At 41.3% G+C, this 10,972-nt stretch overlaps 1 protein-coding gene across 2 annotated transcripts; it reads right to left on the bottom strand.

The window, feature by feature from the left end:
- Positions 1–5,874: 5,874 nt before the first annotated feature.
- Positions 5,875–9,981, bottom strand: rpl15 (ribosomal protein L15). Of its 2 annotated transcripts, none has more exons than XM_006635766.3 (4): positions 9,915–9,981; positions 9,128–9,305; positions 7,863–7,999; positions 5,875–6,226 (listed from the first exon to the last, which is right to left on the bottom strand). In XM_006635766.3, exons 2-4 carry the CDS (start codon positions 9,297–9,299, stop codon positions 5,921–5,923), a joined length of 615 nt encoding a protein of 204 aa, XP_006635829.1. In that variant the 5' UTR covers positions 9,300–9,305; positions 9,915–9,981; the 3' UTR covers positions 5,875–5,920. The 2 variants fall into 2 exon arrangements, with proteins under 2 accessions (XP_006635829.1, XP_069051180.1); XM_069195079.1 differs by lacking the exon at positions 9,915–9,981 and adding an exon at positions 9,889–9,907.
- Positions 9,982–10,972: the final 991 nt, after the last annotated feature.

The raw sequence follows: 10,972 nt of genomic DNA, 5'->3' as shown, positions 1-10,972 counted from the left end.
TTCTGATTATTTTTTTAGTTGCAACCATTTTGTAAGTCACAAGTAATAGGTTTACTCCATGCTGAAAAGAGAAGAAAGAAAAGACCACAGCCAAAATGTTGTGTTTTCGTCCTTCTCTTTTCAGCATGGAATAAACCTATTACTTGTTCCTTTGCAGCCTATGCATGCTGACGCAGCTACCAACCTGAACTATTTTGTAAGTCATACTCTTTTTGCATGATAGCTTGTAATACTGTTGATCACTTTGGATAAAGACAGGGGTTTAAAACTCTTAAAGTCTTTTCAGAGTCTTTCGATCTAATTATCTACTTCACTATAACCATAATTGTAATATTTCTAACCAGGGCCCCAGTTTTTTAATAGACAACTGTCACTTTAATGAAGTGAATTATATGATTAATCAGTTGTAAAACATGAACAATAATTAGACTAACTAGTCAATTAACTGCTCAAAGTGGAACAAACACCAGACGAATTTCAGATTTTAAACATGGTCTTAATTGGTAAATGTGCAATTAACTGGTCTAAAGACTTTCTACCTGATTCCATGTAGGGCTTTTTGAAGAATCAGCAATTTCTCACTCATTCAATAAAAGGTGCATTGTAGGGTGAGCACAGGAATTTGGGGGTTTTGGAATATTCAGGTTCTATAACTCCTCCTGGTGGTGGTGAACTGGCCTGGGATCCTGAGATTGTGTTTAGTCAAGTCATAAACAACAGACTCGTATCAAAACTCAGAAGAGACCCATAAAATAGCTGATCTCCTGCAGTAGTGGGTGGTATATCTACTGTACTACATGTGGTCCACCAACCAGCACTTTTTAGCTCAGCTATTTCTATCCAGATCCACAGAGTGAAACGTGAGAAAAAATGAATGAAAAAGTGAGAATGAATGAAAACTAATTCATTTTTACTTTCTGTTTCTGTCAGGAAAGTGTGGGTGCTGAGGGTGGAGGTGCAAAACGCATTAAATGACAAATGTCTGTTTTATATAAAGGTTTAAATAGAGAAAATGATTAAACTTTACATTGCTATTTGCAAAAGACATTTACACATGCCGCAATATGAGTTTATGAAAGAGATGAAGTAAGATCTCCATAATAATACTGATATACTACAATAAGACTAATACTGATACTGATATATTACATTAGCAATACCACAAAGACAGATCTGTTTCATTAATGAGAAATTCGTCTGAAGTTGGCGTAAAGGAGCAAGTAAAGATTTATTCCATGCTGAAAAGAGAAGAAAAGAAACACAACGTTTTGGCTGTGGAGCCGACACACCCGAAGAAGGCTCTACAGCCGAAACGTTTCTTTTGTTCACCTTTCAGCATGGAATAAACCTTTAGTTGTTCCTTCGCAGCCTACGCGTGCTGGCGCAGCTACCCAACTGAACTACGGGAGTTAATGTATTTTGTCAGTGAAGGTTGGGATGAGATATAATTGACCGCATTCAAAGGGAGGCAACTGGGACGATGTGTGATGATGTGAGGATGGTGCAACACTGTGTCAGATCCCATGGAAGGAGAACTTCAAATGGAGTGATAATGTGCATGTACTTTAAATATGTGGGAAATCATGTATTGATTTTATACGTATTCCCCCCTTTGCTATGACACTCCAATTTGAACCCAGGTGCATCTAATTTCCTTGTGAGATCACTGTAAAACTTAAATGGAGTGCTTCTGTGCTCAGTTCAATTGGTCGACATCATTTCAGAAACAAATACACCTAGTCAGGAAGTTTAATGACCTGGGCATCAACACCTCTATGCAGGTGAATTATGGATTTCCTGACTGGCAGACCACCGACTGTGAGGATAGATGGAAAACTATCTTCCACACTCACCATCCATATAGGTGCCCCTCAGGAGCCCCCCCGCTGTTCACCTTGTTTACCCACGATTGTGTGGACAGACACGGCTCCAACTCCATCTACAAATATGCTGATGACACGACCATCATTGGCTGAATCACTTCTAATAATGAGAGCCTACAGTCTATACAACTCAGTCATAAAATTGTTAAAAAGCATACAGTTGGGGAGAGATACAAAAACATTTCTAGGGTGGTAAAAGTTCCCAGGAGCACAGTCGGGTCCATCATTAGGGGATGGAAAGAATGCAGAACCACCCAGGCTCTTCCTGCAGCTGATTGTGCTCCTAGACCGGGCAGTAACCGGGCAAGAAGGTTCTTCTTCAGAAAAGAGACCCAATGATCACATTCACAGAACTACACAGTTCCGTAGCTGAGATGGGAGAACCTGTCCAGTGGACAATGATCTCTGCAGAGCTACATAGGCATATAGTACGCTAATAGCATGCCTTGATTTTGCAAGAAGGCACATGGCAGACCCTGAACCCATGTAGTCTGGTCTGATGAAACAAAACATTAACTCTCGGCCTGAATGCAAAGCATTATACCTGGTACAAACTGAATTCAGCAGCAGGGCACTTGTCAGGATAACAATAGATGGAGCCAAAGACAGGAACACTGTGAATGTCTTGAGAAGAACGTACTTCAGCCAGTTAAAATACTTTAGATTGGGGTGAAGATTGAGGCTACAACAAGATAACAACACCAAGCATCCAGACAAAGGGATGCTGGAGCAACTTCAGAACAAGATAGTGAAAATCCTTGAGTGGCCCAGCCAAGACCAAGCTCATCTGGAAAATCCTGAGAATCTATGGAAGGACTTGAAGAATCAGGTTCAGCAAGGTCGAGCAAATCTGCAAGGCCACTAAAAACCGTTACTGAAACCTGTAATTGTATGAACTAAGGGGGATCAATAATTCTATAAACAAGATACTTCTGTTTTTAAGTTTTCATAAAATTTTGTTACATTATTATATTTGCAATTGTTGAGGGGGGAATGAGTACTTTCTGAAGGTATTATATAATATACTGTATAAAGTTACAGTTATTATACCATGTGCCTGACCTGTCCTTTGGCTGTATTTTGGCATGAGACACTATGATACAGACATAATAATAATAATAATAATAATAATTGCTTACACTTATATAGCGCTTTTCTGGACACTCCACTCAAAGCGCTTTACAGGTAATGGGGACTCCCCTCCACCACCACCAATGTGCAGCATCCACCTGATAATATTATGATAATATAGGAAGTTTCATCCCTTCCTTGGGACCATGACCTACTCATGGTGGAGGGGCTTGGGTGCCCCAGGGACACTTAGAGCTATGCTGTGTGGAGCTTTGCAACAACGAACAAACCAAACTGAATTCCCATGATGGTTCAGTTAAAAAGTCAGAGGATCCCTGCTGGATCAGGGACACCAGGAGTTTTCAGAAAACAGCTCTTCAGTTTTCCGGTATTTTTTACGTCCCAGTCCTTACCCATGGTCACAAGCTTAGGTAGTGATCAAGAGATGAGATCAGGGGTGCCAGCGGTGGAAATGAGGATTTTCCGTGGGATCCGCCGGCTTACCCTCCGTGACAGGATGAGGAGCTCTGCAGGCGGGGAGGACCTCTGAGGAGGGTCACTGCTCCCCTGCATCGAGGGGAGACAGTTGAGGTGGATTGGGCATCTGGCGAGGATGCCACCCAGGGCATCCTCCAGTCGAAGGTGTACCTTGTACAGCCACTGGGAAGTGACCCCCAGGACAACGCAGGACAGACAGGGGGGATTATATCTGTCGGCTGACCTAGAAGCGACTGGGAATCTCCCAGGAGCAGCTGGAGACTGTTGCTGGGGAAACAGAAGTCTGGCCTGGTCTGGCCTGCTTGCCTTTTACCACCATGACCCCCAACAGGAGAAAGAGTTTAGAAAATCAGATTAGATGAATATTTTTATACGTTCTTTCTCCTGAAGGGAATGTCTAAGACCTGCTTTAAAAACATTGCTAATTTTCTTTGCTTATTTCCAGCCTGTGTTCCAAAATTCCTAGGCTGGATAATTTCGTTATTAATAAATGACTTATTTTTTTAGTTAAATAACATTTCACCCTAGAAATAGAATGTCAAAAACAATTGGGGTGAAAGCCACAGAACAAACTACAAAACACTCTTATACGGGTTAATTCCAAATCAACGTTTTGACTCAGCTTGATTTTTCTTTATGTAATTGCAGTCAAATATAAAGATACCTGGCATCTGTTAGAATTTTGTCACAGAAATATATTCTTTGAATGGGAACCATTTTTACAGAGCTTTCTCTGAATACAGCACCAGCAACTGGAATTTTATATGACGCTTTTTCTTTAAAAACCTTAGATGTTATATGGTTGGAAAGAAATGTATTTACACGCAACCAAAATACTTACAAGGAAGACAGAAGTATGAAAGTAATATTTCAGTCAACGAGGTAACGAGCCTTCTACTAGTTGAATTGAAGTTTAAGTCGGAATACCACTGTTTGCTTCATCAGTAGTCCAGGGCAGTGCTCCTGTGTCTGTGATGCCACCGGTTTCATTGCTTTAAGAGGGCTAGCCTTGTGCAAACATGGCCAATCACGGAAGTGCAAGGTGCAATTTGATCTCTGCTTGTAAAGGTTACAACAACTGAAATTTGTCATCTGGTGGGGATGTATGGACTATAGACTCAGGGTAAACGTCATGACAATGGATGTGAGAGAGATACAACACGTAAGGATAGATGTTCGAAGATTCCCGCAGTGATCCGAGACTTTTTCCTATTTCACGGATGTTGGATGCCTTTTGTGAGTTTTGTCACTTGTTTTTACCCTGCAAATGATACTTTCATTGAAAATCTGGATGCGTGTTTTATATTCTTTAGCTTCACATTTGGACAGGTGGAATGGAAACACTTTCTATTTACACTGCATAACTTGCATTAAACTCCTAAACTCAACCCGTAACAGAACACAGGCCCAGATTTAAACCGCAATGTTATTTCCACCTGAAACAAAAAGAGGCCTGAACTTCAAAGTTGCCAACAATATGTCATTTGGCCCAGTTTGCCCCTTTGGTATTTGGTAGTGAATTGCAACAACGATCTTGGACATTTCTCACAAGGCGGCAGGATATTGGTTTCAGCAACAAGGTAGGGATGTTTGCTCCCTTCTCTAACAAGCCTTTGAGTAAAAAAAGTTCCTCCCTTTCTTGGATTTAAACACATTTCACTTGTTCCCTTCACGTTGGCGTTCCACTATTCAATTATCAATATTACAACCTATTAATTACCAGTAAATCCTCTAGCCACGTGAAGAAATGCTTTTCAAATTCATCTTTGCAGCAAATACACAGAAGGCCGCAGGGTTAGAAAAACCACAACTTGTCAAAACAAGTCACAGCAGAAACAGGATATAATGCAATGATTCACAAATAAAGCGTCTAGAATCAAAGGTTTCAAAAAAAATGTAAATCTCTCATTTCCCATTGCTTCGCAACAAACACTGGTGTACAGTAGAAGTCTCATGCATTTTTGTGGTTGTATTTACCTTTAGATTCGAAATAATTGTGTAAGAAACATGAAAAAGAGGTTTTGTAGACCTCTTCCAATCCCCACCAATAAGTAATTGTAGAGGGAGTTTTCCCACAACACAGGGTGTTTCCAAAGAGACAACCATTATGCGATAACAGAACCAACTGCATAGAAGAAAAACTTATCGCTACTTATATTAACTGTGTATGTATATCATTGGAACAACACTTGATTAGCTCAGGCAGGATTCGATATTTCATAGAATTGCAATTTATATATCATAGTGTACCGCACAGAGAACTAGAACTAGCCTGAAGAGCTGACTTTACCCCTCACCCCCCCAACCATGTTTTTTTTGCACGCGTTTTTCTAGGTGGAAACATACAGCTACCAATACACGAGACTCCAAAACCTCAAAATATGGCGCAGTGAAAAAAAAACAACAACCAGAGGCAGGAAGGTACCACTGAAAAACTTTATTTCCTGAAACACACAAGCACCACGAGGTTAGCGGTAGCGGTGCAGCTGCAGCGTGTTGCGGCGCCTCCAGGCAGCGCGGCGGGACCCTCCGATGGTGAGGTGGAACTTGTGACCCTTGCCCAGGCCGCGGCTCTTCTTCCCGGCCGACGTCAGCCCGCGCATCTCCCTGTGCTTGTGGACGGGCTTCGTGATCCATTGGGTGTCGGGGTTGCGTCTGACGGCCTTGTGGAAGGGGTCGATGAGGATCACCTCGAAGAACTTGTACGTGGAGTCCTCACCCACCCAGTAGGAGTTCAGGACCCTCAAGCCCCCGCAGTGGCGGCCAGCACGCTCCTGTTCGACAGGAAAACCCGTTAGGCCACGGCGCAGCAAAGCCGCGACAAAAAGAATATCAATCCACATGAATGCTCTTAAAATGCTTCCACTTATCACAGTCTTCTTCAGATCCTTGATAGGTATTATTTGCCTGCCTGCACAATATCATTAAATCGTCAGTTCTGTCAATGAATGTTAAAGTGACTGGTACAATAACAATGCCTTTAGTTTAAAAAGTAAAAGTCGGCCTACATTAAGCACGGTGGCAATTGTGCCTTTTCAGCTAAACCATTTTGGATTACAGTTACCAAGGGGTTCGCTGAAGTGGAACGAAGGGTACACATTAGAATACAGTTCTATAAAACAAGTACTGCGAAATGTAAGTTTTTGCTTGCACTGGTTAACTGTTGTTAAACAGGCAAAAGCACTAACTATAGCCAGGTGAAGGAAAACAGAGATGCACATTGAGCTACTTAACACTATCACCATGTGCTACACTGGACACTATGATCTCCACTATGCAATGAACTTCAGTTCTGTTGGTACACAACTACACTGTTGCTCACAGAAATCTGAACTTGAAGCAATGACAAGATCTTAACAGACAATGAAGACTACTGAATTTTCAAAATGAAACGATGATAAACACCAAAACAGTCACCAAAGGGTTAAAATGGATTTTTAATGTGCATTTTTCATTTACTGTAACCCATTACCTAAAGCAACTGAGTTCTTGCATTTCCTGCATAAACCCAAAACAGCATATTGGAAAATGGAATGAATCACTCTTCAGAATGAAATGCCTGAATTTCACTAGTTTAAACATTACACTCTGGTTATACTGTCCTCAATTTCACTGGAAACATTCTTCAAACTGAACATTACAGGTTTACCAGAATAACAAAAGAAAGATTAATACTGTATATATACACAATGTCAACCCCTCATGGCTACATAAAACAGCTTATCCAATCTATCGTTAAAGTGCAACCTAAACACTGATTTATTTTTTTTTCCAATGAAATCACTATGGAGCTGGAAAGGAGTGAGCTACTGTATACCTCCATCTGAAATATTTTCACAGCAATATGCCTTGTGCATGAAGGTGCAGCCAAACAAATGTCAACAGAATGAGACCGACATCTCAAAATATTACTGCTACACCTAGGAGAACAGGTATTGCGGTTTCAAAAGCCTATACAGAATGTTCCAACATCCAACACCTGAATATTTTCTTTTGCCATCTCCTTTAATACAAATATTCACATCTATAGGTAATTTCATTTTTCATTCTTTGCTCATTACATCATAACAGGTGTACATTATCGCATGCTTTCACCAAAATGGAGAATTCCCTTGATGTAACTGTTTGGATGTAAGCTGTGACTGATGTAATGAGTGTTTTTTCATCCATCATATATTTCAAACTTGATTGTTGGCAACTTTAAACATCTAGTCAAGGATGGAGTGGGACTGACCACAGTGTTCAGAAATCCAGGAGTAGTGTAGGTTGGGTAGCTCAGTTTTACAACTGAAATATAAATAGACTGATGCAAATCAGCTGCAGCACTTCAGGAATTAAGCTCAAACCTAGAAATCACCGGTTTCGGCAATATCTTGCCAAGACAGAAGAGGGCTGGGAATGTTTACGAACCTCAGCCACAGACTGCAAGCTGCGGGCAAACTTGATCTGGTTAACACCGTGATGCACGGGTTTGCCGTAGGTGGCTCCCTTGGGCACAGGCTTCTTGCGACCACCGCGGCGCACTCGCACCCGGTAGATGACGTAACCTGCAAGAAAAAGAATCCCGAGATCACACAGGAGCACCCCACTTTGCTACTGCCTTGGGCGCAAGACTCCTCTAAGGTTTACTGTTGCCTTCACTGCTCTTCTCCTCCCATCTCCTGGTTGATTCTGAGATGCTCTTACATGCATCAAACCCTCCTCTTCTGCACCCCACCTTAAACCACAAACTATTCCCAGAAAAAAAATTAAAATGCACCCCCCTTCTACTTTCTGAAGCCTCCTAAAAACTAGGCAAGGCCCATAACCCCAACTGCTCCAGGGGCGCTGTACAATGGCTGACCCTGCGCTCTGACCCCAAGCTTCTCTCTGTCTCTCATGGAGAGCAAGCAAAAGAGAAATTCCTAATGCAAGAAATTGTATATGGCTAATAAAGTGATCGTATAACTGCTGATCCCATGATCTAGTCCAATGCCACATTTTGACTATTGAGTCCCATTTCCTGCCCTGTGATGTGCTGTACTGTACTTACTACTGCTCATTATGTACAAGTGTGGAGTGACAGGGCTCTGGACTGAAAACTTGAAGGTAGTAGATGCATATCCTTGGGGGGACAGTGCTATACACTTTGCAAGACATTTTACTCACATGGCTTTAGGAAGGTGTTCAGAAAATGAGTATATGTCACTTGGAATCAAATCAATAGCAAAACAGAAAATACCAAACTATTCTCTTCATACAGGTACAGGATAAAATGCATCTACTTGATCTTTGCTTTAACTTGGCAGACAGAATCCCAAAGCATGTGAAATCTTTTCCATAAACCCATTCGTCCAAATTATTGCTGTAAACATCCAGAAGAGTGCACAAGAAGATGCTACATTTCAAAGGGGGTAGAACTCCCATCAATTATACACGTTGACATTTTTCGACAAAATAGGCTTAGGAAATCAGGAGAAGACTTCATTTTGTTTAAATGCAGATTTGGTTCACAGAGTACGAAAGCCGTCTACCAGCTACCCGTTTAGCAATACAAAACCTGTGCCGCTACGTGCATCATTCACCAACGCTGTGAGCCACCGCACCAATTGCATACCTACTGGTGCAGGACCACACAGATCGGGAAGAGGATTTCTACACACGGCCACCGGCTCGGCGGGCGATCGCGTACGTACCTTGCTTCGCCTTGTACCCGAGCCTGCGGGCCTTGTCGGGCCTGGTGGGTCGGGGAGCGCGGTGGAGGGCAGACAGCTGGCGGTACTGCCAGCAGCGGACGCGCAGCAAGAAGCGCATCACGTCGGACTGCTTCTTCCTCCATAGCTCCTGCATGTACTTGTACGCTCCCATTTTGGTCTAAGCGGACAAGAAGAGCAGTCAAGTCTGTGTCAAGCCTGTCCCGAGTTTCTACACTCATCCGACATTTTCTGAGGCTGCTTCCCGGCTTGAAAACCACCAGGAAAGAAGAAAAGCACCTTACGGTCTCACGCTTTAGATCGAAACCAGGGGTAACTATAAACCCTTTAATAGGGTTTCTTTCTCTTTATTTTCCTTAACACACTTTGAAAGAATCATGGTACCCGCAAGCCAATGCGACCAACCGCACATACACTTTACAACTACATTTTAACAACGTTGGCCTTCTCAAATGATTACATATTCGTTATATTCACCCGATCTCATGTGGCTGTAAAGCCGGTGAATAAATACTATGTATCCGAACGAAAAGTCACGTTGTAGAGCACCATTTCACTCAATGGCTGTCTACACGTACCCTGCACCTTTTCCCAAACTTCAATCGCAAATAACTCTCTCTTTATCCACTGTTACACTTCAATAACGGTAGTACCAAAACATTTATAAACTCTACACTTTAACTTCAACTTATTTCGACCCGATGATAAGATTTTATTACGGATTCTATGTGGATTGCACATACAGAATAACCAAACACAATCTCCTTACATGATGGCGTACCAGCCGGAAAGGAAGAGGGAGCTATCCCATCATGCTTTATGAAAATCTACCGGCGGAAGTTGATGCGACAACGCAAGGGTGCTTGGGAAATGTAGTGAACAGTACCTTGGAATTAGGATGATGTTTTGGCTGGAAGCAACAAAATATTGTTTCAGAATATTGCAAGCACTCCCTACAGGAAATAGAACGCAATTTAGGGTTATATATATATGTTTCTTTACAATTATTTAGGTTGTACTTGTATGGTATGTTGGGCCTCATTCATTTCCATTATTCCCGCAGCGAACTCTGGAAGTCTGTACTGAAGAGTTAGGAGCGAGCATGAGAAACCTAAGAATTATGTGTCTTTTCTGTTTGCAAACACTTGCTGATCCAGCATCGCATAGGTGTTTTAAGTATCGGTTCTCTTCTTACACAACAATTAAATTGTTTGACCCAACCCCGCACAACTCTTTATGTCAAGAGGCATGTCAAGTACTTTCTGTTTCAAAACTTCTTATTTCAATTTATGTCCTCCAATCTTCTGGATTAATGTTAATTATTCCTTTTAAATATACATTTTTGTTTAAGAAGATGCGGCTGACATCATTACAAATTTAGGCAATTGAGTTATTTAAGAACCCTTATTCTTTCCCATGAAAGCTTTCAAGTTCTCAGTTACCGGTGTAGAAATCGGTACCGATATATTAATGATCAAAAACATGTAGTATTTTCCTACAGACATCAATTGTACTTATGTAAAGCGTAAACTGAGACCTCTTTCAAGGACGGCAAAGCTTTCTAATGCTATTTTGAATCCGCCAACCAATACCACCAGGGTGAATATCCATACTTCGCTTCTGTTAATATTTATATATATCTAATAATAATAATAATAATAATAATAATAATAATAATAATAATAAAAATTGCTTACACTTATATAGCGCTTTTCTGGACACTAACTAAAAGCGCTTTACAGGTAATGTAACCACCACCATCTATTACCTTTAGCTAAAACAATAAATGATAAAGATAAGAAACTCCGAGAACAATAATTAACTTGA

This window comes from Lepisosteus oculatus, chromosome 10 (genome assembly GCF_040954835.1).
Source record: "Lepisosteus oculatus isolate fLepOcu1 chromosome 10, fLepOcu1.hap2, whole genome shotgun sequence".
In the NCBI taxonomy this organism is placed as follows: Eukaryota; Metazoa; Chordata; class Actinopteri; order Semionotiformes; family Lepisosteidae; genus Lepisosteus; species Lepisosteus oculatus.
This window is presented reverse-complemented; position numbering and strand designations above follow the sequence as displayed.